General features: G+C 44.9%; 2 protein-coding genes across 5 annotated transcripts in view; one reads left to right on the top strand and one right to left on the bottom strand.

Annotated features, from left to right (window-relative positions):
• Positions 1-3,479, bottom strand: part of LOC147015460 (leucine-rich repeat-containing protein 49-like) — a 356,628-nt gene extending 353,149 nt beyond the window's left edge. For both annotated transcript variants that reach the window (XM_085850233.1, XM_085850234.1), the window contains exon 1: positions 3,293-3,479. The gene's annotated coding sequence lies outside the window, so the exon portion shown is untranslated. The remainder of the gene's footprint in view (positions 1-3,292) is intronic.
• Positions 1-14,702, top strand: part of FDPS (farnesyl diphosphate synthase) — a 39,045-nt gene that overhangs the window by 6,106 nt on the left and 18,237 nt on the right. The window contains exons 1-4 of one of the 3 annotated variants that reach the window (XM_085850238.1): positions 3,488-3,790; positions 4,035-4,270; positions 4,676-4,847; positions 7,802-7,942. In XM_085850238.1, the coding sequence (XP_085706364.1) occupies positions 4,080-4,270; positions 4,676-4,847; positions 7,802-7,942 (504 nt within the window). In that variant the 5' untranslated portion in view covers positions 3,488-3,790; positions 4,035-4,079. Of the gene's footprint in view, positions 1-3,487; positions 3,791-4,034; positions 4,271-4,672; positions 4,848-7,801; positions 7,943-14,702 lie in introns of those variants that run through there. The other 2 variants (XM_085850236.1, XM_085850237.1) reach the window with 2 other exon arrangements.

Here is a 14,702-nt window from a genome sequence, read left to right as displayed (position 1 = left end):
CATAGTTATGGACTCTGTATGTAAGGAACATAGTTATGGACTCTGTATGTAAGGAACATAGTTATGGACTCTGTATGTAAGGAACATAGTTATGGACTCTGTATGTAAGGAACATAGTTATGGACTCTGTATGTAAGGAACATAGTTATGGACTCTGTATGTAAGGAACATAGTTATGGACTCTGTATGTAAGGAACATAGTTATGGACTCTGTATGTAAGGAACATAGTTATGGACTCTGTATGTAAGGAACATAGTTATGGACTCTGTATGTAAGGAACATAGTTATGGACTCTGTATGTAAGGAACATAGTTATGGACTCTGTATGTAAGGAACATAGTTATGGACTCTGTATGTAAGGAACATAGTTATGGACTCTGTATGTAAGGAACATAGTTATGGACTCTGTATGTAAGGAACATAGTTATGGACTCTGTATGTAAGGAACATAGTTATGGACTCTGTATGTAAGGAACATAGTTATGGACTCTGTATGTGAGGAACATAGTTATGGACTGTGTCTGTAAGGAATATAGTTATGAAGTCTGTCTGAGAGAGCATAGTTATGGACGTTGTCAGGAACATTGTTCTGGAATTTATCTGAATGGAACATTGTTTTGTACTTTGTCTATACTCTACAAGGAATATAGTTTATGGACTTTGTCTGAAAGGAACATAGTTATGGACTCTGTATGTAAGGAACATAGTTATGGACTCTGTATGTAAGGAACATAGTTATGGACTCTGTATGTAAGGAACATAGTTATGGACTCTGTATGTAAGGAACATAGTTATGGACTCTGTATGTAAGGAACATAGTTATGGACTCTGTATGTAAGGAACATAGTTATGGACTCTGTATGTAAGGAACATAGTTATGGACTCTGTATGTAAGGAACATAGTTATGGACTCTGTATGTAAGGAACATAGTTATGGACTCTGTATGTAAGGAACATAGTTATGGACTCTGTATGTAAGGAATAGTTATGGACTCTGTATGTAAGGAACATAGTTATGGACTCTGTATGTAAGGAACATAGTTATGGACTCTGTATGTAAGGAACATAGTTATGGACTCTGTATGTAAGGAACATAGTTATGGACTCTGTATGTAAGGAACATAGTTATGGACTTTGTCTGTGAGGAACATAGTTATGGACTGTGTCTGTAAGGAATATAGTTATGAAGTCTGTCTGAGAGAGCATAGTTATGGACGTTGTCAGGAACATTGTTCTGGAATTTATCTGAATGGAACATTGTTTTGTACTTTGTCTATACTCTACAAGGAATATAGTTTATGGACTTTGTCTGAAAGGAACACAGTCATGGATTCTGCAAGGTACATTGTTATGTACTTTGGAAGGAACATAGTTTCGGACTTTATCTGTAAGGAACATTGTTATTGACTCTGCAAAGAACATTGTTATTGACTCTGTAAGGAACATTGTTATTGACTCTGTAAGGAACATTGTTATTGACTCTGTAAGGAACATTGTTATTGACTCTGTAAGGAACATTGTTATTGACTCTGTAAGGAACATTGTTATTGACTCTGGAAGGAACATTGTTGTAGACTGTCTGTAAGGAACATTGTTATTGACTGTCTGTAAGGAACATTGTTATTGACTGTCTGTAAGGAACATTGTTATTGACTCTGTAAAGAACATTGTTATTGACTCTGTAAAGAACATTGTTGTAGACTGTCTGTAAGGAATATTATTATTGACTCTGTAAGGAATATTGTTATTGACTCTGTAAAGAACATTGTTGTAGACTGTCTGTAAGGAACATTGTTATTGATTGCCTCAAAGAAACATTGTTATTCAACACCACCCCCACAACTCCTCCCCCATTCTCCACCCCCACACCCCTCCCCCATTCTCCACCCCCCTCCCCTTCCCCTTTTCCCCACCTCCAGACCGCTCCCCCACACCCCTTCCCCTTTTTCCCACCTCCAGATCCCTCCCCCCACCCCTTCCAGATCCCACCTCTTCCCCCACTTCCAGATCCCACCCCTTCCCCCACTTCCAGATCCCACCCCTCCCCCACCTCCAGATCCCACCCCTTCCCCCACCCCCAGATTCCTCTCCCGCACCCCTTCCCCCACCTCCAGATCCCTCTCCCCCACCCCTTCCCCCACCTCCAGATCCCTCTCCCCCACCCCTTCCCCCACCTCCAGATCCCTCTCCCCCACCCCTTCCCCCACCTCCAGATCCCTCTCCCCCACCCCTTCCCCCACCTCCAGATCCCTCTCCCCCACCCCTTCCCCCACCTCCAGATCCATTTCCCCCACCCCTCCCCCCACTTCCAGATCCCTCTCCCCCACCCCTTCCCCCACCTCCAGATCCTCTCCCGCACCCCTTCCCCCACCTCCAGATCCCTCTCCCCCACCCCTTCCCCCACCTCCAGATCCCTCTCCCCCACCCCTTCCCCCACCTCCAGATCCCTCTCCCCCACCCCTTCCCCCACCTCCAGATCCCTCTCCCCCACCCTTCCCCTTTTCCCCACCTCTGGACCCCTCCCCCCTTTTCCCTTTTCCCCACCTCCGGACCCCTCCCCCTTCCCCTTTTCCCCACCTCCAGACCCCTCACACACTCACACACACCACACACAGACACAGACACAGACACAGACACAGACACAGACACAGACACAGACACAGACACAGACACAGACACAGACACAGACACAGACACAGACACAGACACAGACACAGACACAGACACAGACACAGACACAGACACAGACACAGACACAGACACAGACACAGACACAGACACACACACACACACACACACACACACACACACACACACACACACACCCTGTAATTAGTGTAATATGACGCATTCGAGTCTCAAGTTTGGAGATAAAATGTCGAATTCGAGTTCGGAGAGCTTTAATGATTAGCCCAGCACGTGACGTGACGTCACTGCACTCCTCCGTCGCGCATGCCCCACCGCTTTTACAAGGGCTGCGCTCCACAGCTCAACCCGCCCCGCTCCCATTTCCATTCCTTTTTATTCAAGATCTGAAATAATTATTCTCGCACTGAAACCAACTCAACATCACATTTGTGACTTGTTAAAATTGTACCCTCAGATTTGCCAATCACCGTCACGAGGCTCCATTACAATTGGCTCCAAAGGAAAACAAACAGAGGAGGGAAAAAATGTCGAAACGAATTAATCAACGGATCCCGACAAAGCTCCGCTCATCACTCTCAGCTCCGTCTGGGTCCCTCCCACGTCCCACCGAGGGAAGGCTGTTCCAACATGGCGCCTCCTTACCTCCGGAGGAGAGTGCTGTGTGAGCGCTCCAGCCTCCAGTCAGTGATACTGCTCGCCGTGTTCGGCTCAATCTTGACGCCTGTTCGTTCCACCGCGGTCTGTGTGTGCGTGTTTCTCAAAGGCAATGAACACTTTATCGATTCTCAGTTCAGTGGATATTACAACGTCCCATTGTTGATCTCTCTGAATCAGCGCAAGAATAAAAGGCTTCCTTCCTTCCTTCCTTCATTGATTGATTTTTGTGGTGGTGTTTTTCGCCACAGGATCCCCGAGTGTCGTCGATATATTATTATTATTATTATTATTATTTTGGACTCTGCCGAACAATGATCTGAGGAAACAAGGTTTGTGTGAAGGTTTGGCAAACGTACTGTACGTGTAATGGCGGGGGGTCTGTTGGCTCGCAAAACTAGGCCGTGATGCTTTGAATTGTTTCACACGATGACGGAATGGGAGGCATTTTACCTCACGTGTTGGACTCCCTGAATATAATAAAAGGTAAATCGAACTTCGTGACGTACGTGTGTGTCTGTGTGTGCATTGCTTAATGACATTTACGCTCAAATTAGCGTTAATCTTCATTCCTGATTGATTAAAAAAATATTGATTTTTTTTTTCCGGCTGAAGCGTGAATCGATGACGTGTATTCTATTCGGTCGGGTTTATATGATCAATATTGTTTGTTTTACGATTGCAACCAACAATATAAAATTGCGTTGTTTGTGCACTTTTGATATCGCAGGCCACCGTCATCACGTGATATCGACCGACTGAGGGGGGAGGAGGGATGACCTCACTGTCCCTGCAGTCTCGCCGGATCGAACGTTTCGTCTCTTCTGATTGGTTGATGTTGCTGAGGAGGTTGAATCGAGCCATCTCATCAACCAATGGGGTCGCGAGAACCGCTCGAGCGAGTGCAGTACGAACCCGTTTCCATCCCAGCGTGTTCGCACTTTGTAACACCATTTGTCCACCATTGTGAGTTGTTCTCATTTTAGGGGCCTGTTGATGTAAATGCTTTTATTCGGTCGTTTCGTTATTATTATTTTTTTTAACGTTTGTTCACATAAGTTGAGTGGATTTAGCTGCAGCATGGATTCTGATACCTTTTAAAATAAATAATCAAACTGCAACCGAGCAGTTTTTTTAAATACCCAACGAGGAATAATTCTGTCTGCATGACCAATGTATTTAATTGGCATACTGTAAGTTAGTAACAACTAGAAGAGGTCTTTGTATCAAATTGGGGATGTGAAGAGTCTGTTTGATGTGAATTGTCAATTTAAATATTTTAAGTTCGTTTAATCTCAACAGTGCAAACTTTTGCTGAAAACTTTTTTTTGTTTGTTTTTGCCTTGAATCGGTGTGTGTTGTCTGCAGCAGAATTCCTGTGCAGCAGTTGACTGTGAGCAAGATGAGTGGCACACCTCCTCCAGTGGTGGCTGCCTCTGATGCCGAGGTGTTCATGGGGCTTCTTAACCAAGTGAAGCTGGACCTTGCAGAGGAGCAGAAAAAGGATGTTCAATTGGAAAGCACATTTTGCAGGCTGAAAGAGGTTGGGCTCATTGAAGTGTTCAACCTCTTCTTTTGCGGCTGTTAACATCTAAGTAGAATGCTAATTTGCATATGCCTTGTGCATATAATTATTTGGGATATGTATTGTTACGGCCCGGGGCTTGAGGTTCACCATGAGGGGACGCGCTCAAGTTCTTCCCGAACACCCTTTCCTGGTCCGTGCCCTCTATGCGTACTTGCTTTATCTTTCCTTACCGGGTGCAGCCGAGCGGAGCTGCTGAGTACACGCCAGCTAACGTGTAGAGCCATTTGGTGGGGTATAACTTCCCGGCTAACGCTACTTGCAGACTACGCTGGACCGATGGAGGCAAAGACTACGAACTGGGTGCATTAACAACACAATCGAGTTTATTTGTCGCAGGGAAAGGTATGTGGGCAAGCAAGGTTTTATTACACAGAAAATATGTACAGCAGGGGAAAGCAAGGATTGGTGAGGTGTAGCAAAAAGCATGCAATTATTTACAAACACAAGAGACACAGTGCAGGGTTACCCCGATCCTAAGACATCGACAATCTTGTCTATTTCAGCACGACGTGCGATTATGGCGCGTGATTTGAAGGGGTTCTGGCATGGTTTTGCAAATGACTTACCTGTTGCTATGGTCGGCATGCTTGCGTGATAGAGAGCTCATGTGTGCAGTGAAAGAAAGTAGATAAAGAACCCTGAGAAGAAAGACGTATCGAAAGCCCACCAATGCATATGACCGATTAAACCCTTTACAATGATTACATATAAGGGAAGGATTACCGGGAATGAATACTCATAAAATAACTCTCTCGGCACCGCTATGCCATTACCTTGGGGAGTGACGGTTTCGCAGGACTGTAACTATATATATATATATATATATATATATATATATATATATATATATATATATATATATATATATATATATATATATATATATATATATATATATATATATATATATAAAAGCTGGTGGTGCAAACCATGTAATGCTTGCTTGAAGCCCTTGAGGGAAGAGTGAGATTTAACCATGAGGGGGTCACTGTTAGAACATGTGCATTCGGGAGGGCTCGGAGAGAAGGTTGAGCAGATTGAGCTAGACCAGAGCTAGGTAGAAGGCAGAGTACATCATCCTTTCTGCCATGTCAGAGTAAGAGGTCATGTGCTTTGGTCTCATCATGTCTTATTAAATCCCCATGCTTAAAAAACAAAAAATGGATGGGGGGGTGGGTGGAAGTGAACAGAACATACAGTATCAAGGCACTGATTGATGTGGATCATCCCTGTTTTGGGGCCTACTCCCGTACAGCTCCTCATGGGTGGCCCCGACAGCGCAGCAGCACATACACCACCAAGTGACATAGACCAACATAATCACCACCAGATATCATTGAACAAATATATATTCTCACCAGACCTGCCTTTAGATATGAATTTATTCATTCTGCACTTGCCTCTGCCTTCAGATCGACAATGAGACTGTTTCTGCTGTTTCCTGTAGTTGTGTCGCTGTATTCTTGACTTGTTTAGATGACCCTACAATCATCTTGACTTGCTTCAGCATTGAGGGCAGAGGAGTTAGACAAGATAGTCGGTACAAACCAGAGAACACCGACCTGTCTTCCATGTCGTGTTCAACAGGTCGTGTGCTTTCGTCTCATCATGCCTTATGATTGCCATGCTTTAAAAATAAACAAAACAATAAAAACAGGGGGATATTGTAATCAGATTCCTCTGTCTCTGTCACGCTATATCCTGAACGTTTGTGTAGAAATTCACCAAACTTGGTATGATGATCACCACATCCCAATAAGGTGATACAGCAGTATCATTTTAATGTAATTACCTATGCCACTGAAGGTGGATGGAGGTTCTGTTTTCATCCCTACCTCTGTCTGTCTGTATGTTTGCCTTTCTTTCTGTGAATAAGATATCTCAAAGTTGTGGACGGATTCGGATGAAATTTGGTGGAGAGGTTGGGTGTTTGAGAATCTCGAAATGATTATATTTTGAGATTTTGATGAAGATCTGGATTTGTACATGCATTGACGGTTTATGCCTGGTGTTGGCTTTATGGTTGGGGTGGTGGGCTTGGGATTCTAGAATCCTAAGTTAAAATCCCCCTCAGCTATTACATTTATACCAGGTGGGGTTGACTCTGCCTGTCATCCTTCTGTGGTCAGCAAAATGAGTGCCAGCTTGCTGGTATCTTGTGTCGGAGTGGCGACCCGTTGAGGATTGTGAATGCATGCAGCGGTGTGCTCCATTGTGCACGGTCACGTGTTCTGTCGGTTCGGTGATGTGTCTGCAGTGCTATCTTGGTGATGTAACTTTTCTACCTCGCTAGAATCCGATCTCCTGGGCCGAGCTGTAATTCTTCCAGTCATTCCACTTTCAAGTGAGGCTTCAAGGTGACCACTTGGATCTGGTTAATTTCCAATCAACATCTTCATGGGACATGGTCCTGTTCTCTTATCTGCATTTGTGGGGAAAGGTTCAAGGCTATCTGCCTGTAAAGTAGAGGTTTTAAAATTGTTTTTATGTTGTTATTTGCTGTTTCAGTGGAGAAGCTAGCTGTCTGTGTGGTGTGTGGTGTGTGTGTGTGTGTGTGTGTGTGTGTGTGTGTGTGTGTGTGTGTGTGTGTGTGCGTGTGTGTGTGTGTGTGTGTGGTGTGTGTGTGTGTGTGTGTGTGTGTGTGTTGTTTTTGTTTCTTTGTTATATCTTTGCCTCCAGCTCTTCATATCTACTTTGTGCTTGTATGAAGAGCTTGAGAAATTCTGCTATTTTACTACATTATAGCATATTATTTTCCACAACCAGACATTACAATTCTTCGTAACACTCAAACCACATTGGTTTTCACCTTGTTTTGTTATTTTATGTGGGTTTTGGATTTACTTTGTTTGTGTGATCAAATCATCCATATTTGGTGCATTAACTCCAAATACAGTGTACGTTCTCAGGTTCTGGACTACAACTTAACTGGTGGGAAGAAGAACCGGGGCTTGTCGGTTATTGCCTCATACCGCCAACTTGCCAGCCCTTCTCAACAAACTGAGGATAATATCACCAATGCCATGATAATTGGTTTGTGTGTAGAACTGGTGAGTGAAACATTTGGGCACCTCGTAGTTTAGCAATTAACATCACACTTTTGAACATATCACGCTTTAACATTGTCTGGGTAAAAACAGCTAATGGAAGTCTTCTGACCTTACAAACGTGTCACCATGAGATACCAGTAATTTTTGCAGAATTTGTTCAGTGAACAGCAGATTGTTTGCCAGTTTTCAGAGCTTTCCCCACCTTCCCACACCTTCAGAACCAGTACAGTGTTTCAGGAGTAGACCAACACGTTTCTTTTATTGTTATGGACTTGGAGCTGAGGAGTGGTTTTCGGTATTTTGAAGAATTTGCAATGTTTATAAAATAGCCAGTATTCACGAAATGTTACTTTATTCAGTTTTTCCTTAACAGAGTAACTAAACACCCTGAAAGGCAGTGGTGAATTTGTGAAAACAACTAGATCTGCAGAAGGGAATATGAAGCTTTTAAATATTTTAATTGGTGGGTACAGTAAACTTTCAAATATTGTGGGCGTTAGATTTCTGGAAAATGCTGCAACAGTTGAAACCACAATCGTGCAAACCAAGGGTCAATGAGAAAAGGGGGGGGGGTGCAGTTTCTGGGCTTGGAGAAAATATAGAGGAAGTTGGGCGGCAGCCAGATATAAACATGTTGCCATTGAAACTAGAGGGGAACTTGGTAGAGTGCATACCTCCACGATGCCATGCAATGCCTGATCCATGAGAAGATATTGGGCCCAATACATTTTTGAAATATTTTGCTATATTTCGTTTTTGGTGGCCCCATCTCTCAATGGAGAAGATTCACTTTGAAATTAAATAACTCTTATCCGGATCCGGATTCGGGTCTTCACCAAAATCGAATTAATTCATCCTTATCGCAGAACCAACCTGTCCACCAAGTTTCATCTGAATCTGTCCACAACTTTTTGAGATATCCTGCACACAGACAGACAAGCAAACAGACCGGTGAAAACGTAACCTCCTTCCACCTTCGGTGGCAGAGGTAATAAACTTGTAAAATAAATATAATGCATGGTATCATTTAAGTAAACATGAAAATACATACAGTGTAAACGAGAAGAGCACTCGGTAGAGCGCATACCTCCGCCACTTAATGCCTGATCCCTGAGAACATATTGGGCCCAATAAATTTTTGAAATATCACTCTATAAATCGTTTTTGGCCCTATCTTTCAATGATGAAGAATCACTTAAAAATTATCAGACCTGGATACAGATTCGGATCTTCACCAAAATTGAATCGATTCTTTCTTATCACAAACCCAACATGTCCACCAATTTTCGTCCAAATCCGTCCACAACTTTTTGAGATATCCTGCACACAAACAAACAAACAGACAGGGGTGAAAACAATAACCTCCTTCACCTTCAGTGGTGGAGGTAATTCAAGAAAAACACAAGATTTCTACCTTTTAAATTTATTACAAAACAGTGAGGTGGCTAAGGGTAAGAATATTACATACTTGTACTGTACTGTGTACACAGTACTTTGATGTAAATAGAAAACACAAGACTTAGCTCAGGATCATAATGATACTGTTTGAATGGAGAGCAGGTAGTGCAAAGAGGGATTCAGTGATCAGAAGAGCAGCATTAGTTTTATGATGAAGTCACCTGCAGCATTGCACATTGAAGGGTAGATGATCTTTAACTATCTTACCATGAAACTCAGAGCCGATCTTTCCTGCTTGGAGAGGAAGGTCCGAGGTGGCACCCTCTTCCAGAAGAATCTCACCTCATCGGTGTTAAAATCCTACTCCGGCTTACACCCCTTCGCCTCGATTAGTTCCATGAGCTGTGATTGATACTTTTTCACAGCATCATGGTCGGCCGATGCTGCTTTCCTGACTAATTTTATATGATGGATGTCAAATCCTCTTTTGAATTTCTCAAACCAACTTTTGCTAGCATGGAATGTGTGGGTAGCTGTGGTTGAATTGTTGGAACCTTCACATTGGTTACTGTGTTTCAGGAAGCACCTCTTTTCATCCAAATTTGGGATGCTGGAACGGCAAAGAACCATGACCATTACAATCCCAAAGTGGCAATTATTCGGTCAAAACACTGGTGAGGTCATGTGGTTTTAGAATGAAGCATGAGAATAGGTCAGGTCAGGGTCAGGTATGGGAGCATGTGCCAGAACAGCGCGTTGCTGCGTCCACTTTCCGCCGGTACTCCAGGGGCCTCCGTCTGGCCTTCCCCCAGGCAGATGCCAGGCCCATCCCCAACTCCCTGAGATGCTGGTCAACCTGCTGCAACCACGAGGCACGTGGTCGGCCCATCGGCCTCCTCCACTCATGAGACTCCCTCGCTGAGAATCTGGTGAGCAGGATCAGCGTCAGGAAAACGAGCCACATGTCCATACAGCCGCAACAGACGCTCACGGACCATGCAGGTAACAAATCTCATCCGAGTCTCTCTCAACAACCGCTCGTTGGACACAAAATCTGACCAGCGATAGCCAAGGATTCTCCGAAGAGACCTGGTACCAAAGGAATTAAGTCTCCGTCTCAGATCCTTGGTCAGAGTCAAAGTCTCGCATCCATAGAGCAAGACTGGAAGCACCAAGGACCTGAAGACTCGGACTTTCGTCCTCCCGCACAGGTACCGGCAGCACCACACCCCATGATCCAGTGAATCCATGACTCCCCAGGCCCGATCCAGATGTCTATTGACCTCTGACTCACAGCCAGCAGAGACATTAATATCACTGCCAAGGTAAGTGAATCTCTCCACGACCTCAACATCCTCACCACAAACAGACACAGACAGGACAGCAGCATCCAAGATGTCATTGAAAGCCTGGATCTTAGTTTTGACCCAAGAAACCCGCAATCCCAGCGGCTCCGACTCCTCATTCGGCACCTCGAGGGCCCCCAAAAGGATATCTAAAGTCTCCGCAAAGATGACTGCATCATCTGCGAAATCAAGGTCCGAGATCTTGACATTCCCAAACGATGCACCGCAGTTTGATTTTTCCGACATCCTCCCTAAAATCCAGTCCATACAAGTGCTGAAAAGTGTGGGGGCCAGTACACACCCTTGACGAACTCCAGTAACAACTGGAAATAAGTCAGAGATGGTACCACCACACTTCACAGCACTCTCAGTACCAGAGTAGAGTTCAGACATCAGATCGATCAGTTTTGGTGGCACCCCACGAAGACCAAGAATCCTCCAGGGGGCATACCGATTCACTGAATCGAACGCTTTACAGAGATCAACATAGGCTGCAAAGCAGCCCCTGCCGAAACTCTCGTCTGCGTTCGGTGAGGACACGAAGAGCAAGGATATGGTCAGTCATTTCTCTTTTCAGTGTAAAGCCTGACTGCTCTGGATGCTGGTGCTCAAGCAGATGGTGGCGAACCCTCTTAAGAATTATCCGAGCAAAGACCTTGCCCGGCACTGAGAGCAGTGTCACCCCTCGGTAGTTGTTGCAGTCTTGGCGATCACCCTTCCCTTTCCAGAGAGGGATAACAAGGCACCTCTTCCAATCAGTTAGGATTATGCATGTGTTCCAGGCAGAACACAAAACTGCATGCAGCGACATGAGTGCAGCATTTCCACCAGCCTTGAGAAGTTCAGCATGGATGCCACAGATCGCTGGAGCTTTACCCTGTTTGAACCGATTCACCGCAGCCCGTGTTTCCACAAACGAAGGTGGACCACAATTGATTGGAGGGTCAGCAACAGGGATTGTAACACCATTGACGTCCAACTCGACAGCTGGTGGATCAGCCTGGAACAACCGCTCAAAGTAACCGGCCCAGCGGGCCTTCACTTCAGACTCCTCTGTCAAGAGCCTACCACTCTCTGCTCTTACTGCAGTGCTCCGAGGGATGGGCTTGGATGAACACAATCCACGAATTCCCCTGTAAGCGGGACGAGAATCACCTGTCCACAGGTGATGCTCTACCCCCTCACAGATTCCTCGCACATAGGCCTCCTTGTCCACCCTAAGTGCACATACAGTTTTATGCCTCAGCTCCCTGAACAGCTCAACTCTGCCATTCAGCCTGGCCGTGCGACTCTGGTCAATGGTATCCAGTGTCCCTTGAGAGACAAAATTCTTCTTTGCCCTGCGGTGAGTTCCAAGACATCCACCGGCAACATCAAGGACGGTGGTCTTGAAGGTAATCTATAACTCTTCAGGACCCCCCAAAGCACCCAGACACCCCAAATCTCCACTCAGCCTGCTCGCAAACTCCTCAGCTACTCTCTCATCCTTGAGCTTGCCAACATCCAGCCTTGGCTGGGATGGTACCATTCTCCAGGATTTAAGGTGCAGCTTTAGAGTTGCTACAACAAGCCGGTGGTCTGTATTGAGGAACTGAGCACTCCGGTAGACCCTGCAGTTCTGGATCATCCTCCAGCGACCGTCAACGAGGACATGGTCAATCTCCTTTGCCACACCGCCAGCGTTGGAATACCAAGTCCAGCGATGAGCTTGTGGGCGCTGAAACCATGAACCGGCCACCCTAAGTCCATGACTTCTTGCAAAGTCAAGGAACTTAGTGCTATTCTGATTCATAGTTCCTGACCCATGGGGACCAACACACGTCTCATAACCATCCCTATCAGTTCCAGTCGATGCATTGAAATCCCCCAAGACGAGAAGTGTATCTCGTCTGGGGCACTGATCAACCACAGACTCGAGCGTGGTGTAGAATGTGTCCTTCACGGTGAGGTCACTTACCTCAGTCGGAGCATAGACAGAGACCAGGGAAATGACACCTAAGGAGTGACGAATCCTTAATCTCCTAATACGCTCGTTGGCCGGTGTTACCTCAATTATCATTGGGGTCACCTTATTGGACACAGCTCCAGCAACTCCTTGTGTATGGTAACCATCAGAGCGATCAGACAGACCAATAGTAGGTGTAACCACCCACCATTATCTCGCCGCAATCCGGTCTCCGAACCTCAGAGAGTGCTGCAATACCGATGTCCAAACGCTTGAGCTCAGATGATAACAGAGACAGGTGATCATCCTCTCTTAGGGATATGACATTCCAGGCACCCACCCGAAGGGACCGCCTCAGGTTAACCCAAGGAGACCGCCGTCTGGTGGACGACACCTCAGCACCACTCCGACACACTCTCCCGCAATCTGACCCAGGGAGGTTACCCCGTGGTTTCCCTCCTTTCATCAAAGATTGGGGGTCCCGAAGGCTTTGCCCCAATCCCATCATCCGGTGAGCTGCCCTGCGAAGGGAAGCTGCCCAGGAGGTACTCTCACGGAGTTGGTTTTCAGATTTTTTTGCGTTTGTGTGTTTTGCGGAATGAAGGGTTTTACGGTGGCCGGAGTGCAAATCCTGCCACCAACCTCCTAATAAAAAAGTAACCCAACTGCAGGAGGATGTCCGCAGACACAGTTGGGCACTAGATATGGATGGCTGTTGGCTCACAAGGAGCTTCTCCGCCCTTTGAGAATGGTGGAAAATAAGTGTTTGAGAATGAGGTTTGAAGTGAAATGCAGGTTTGGGAATAAGGAAGAGAACAATTGGGGAAGGTTCTACCTTCAATCATTGATGCTGTAATGGCGGTCCACAGATGCCACATTTTCACCTCGAGGCCAAACGATCTAACAACTCTGTCTTTTCGGCCAACATCGTAAACTTTCTCTGCCTTTTGGCACAACTAACCTTTTCCCTCGCTCTATGTTTGGGCTCATTAAAAGTGATGCATGAGAAACAACACAAGGCTCGCAATGGGAGATAATCATACATACACAGGATGGACACAAACGATGACTCGTGGGTAATTCCAGCGTAACGGACATAACATTGAGACAAAAATTGCATCACTAATGTTGAAATTTTGAAAAGGTTGGCCATATTACAGAGAGTTTCTTTATTGCATATCGTAATTAGTCTCTATGGCTTTCTGATATTGGTACAAACCCCACTGTGTAGTCTACTACTAAAGCAAAAATCAACATTTAAGAGGCGTAACGGACGTAACATCGAAATGGACAGAACTAAAACTGGCCATAGCACAATTATTAAATCCTGTGAAATAACGAATTTGTAGTATACCTTTCATTCACGCTAAGCAAACTAAGCATTAGTAGCATACTTTCTATATTCTAACGATACGATCTGTCTGTTGTTTGTTAAAATATTTTGAAAAGTTCACTGTAACGGACGTAACTCAGCAATGTAACGGACGTAACCCATGCGATCACATATTGGATAGTCAATGCTTGGGCGCATTTTATGATATCTATACAATCTTACATACATCAGCGAACATTTGGTTGTCTAACAGCTTGTATAAGCCTCATTGCATGCATATGCCTCGTTGATGTTGATCTATAGGCACAGAGAGAAATGGACCAAATATGTTGATGAGTAATTACAGCCTGATCCTATATCAGTAATATTCATCAGCGAATACTTCTTCGGATTTAAACATTCATCAAATAGCCATATTTTCGACAGAATGACTTACCGTTGGAAGACGTTGAGGCAGTTCTTTCAAGATGGCCGCCAAATCACGTGACATCATCCACCGAGTAAATATCGCATAAATTATGAAAATTCAGACCTAACTAAACGCGGTCCAACAGAAATCCTTTTGAAAAATACATTTTCAAATTTTATGCTTCATGTCCATTATTACGTGGAATTACCCTCATCTCAGCATTAAAACCGCGATTGGTCGAAATGAAATCCCGCAATAATGAAATCGGAACACAGTAGGTTGCCTGTGATTGGTCGAAACTTGCGATATTTGGAGGTTTACTGTGTTCC

Source organism: Eptatretus burgeri, chromosome 12 (genome assembly GCF_056783735.1).
Source record: "Eptatretus burgeri isolate ZD-2024b chromosome 12, Ebu_testis_v1, whole genome shotgun sequence".
NCBI lineage: Eukaryota > Metazoa > Chordata > Myxini > Myxiniformes > Myxinidae > Eptatretus > Eptatretus burgeri.
Note: the sequence above shows the minus strand (reverse complement) of the source record. Positions and strands in the feature narration are given on the sequence as shown.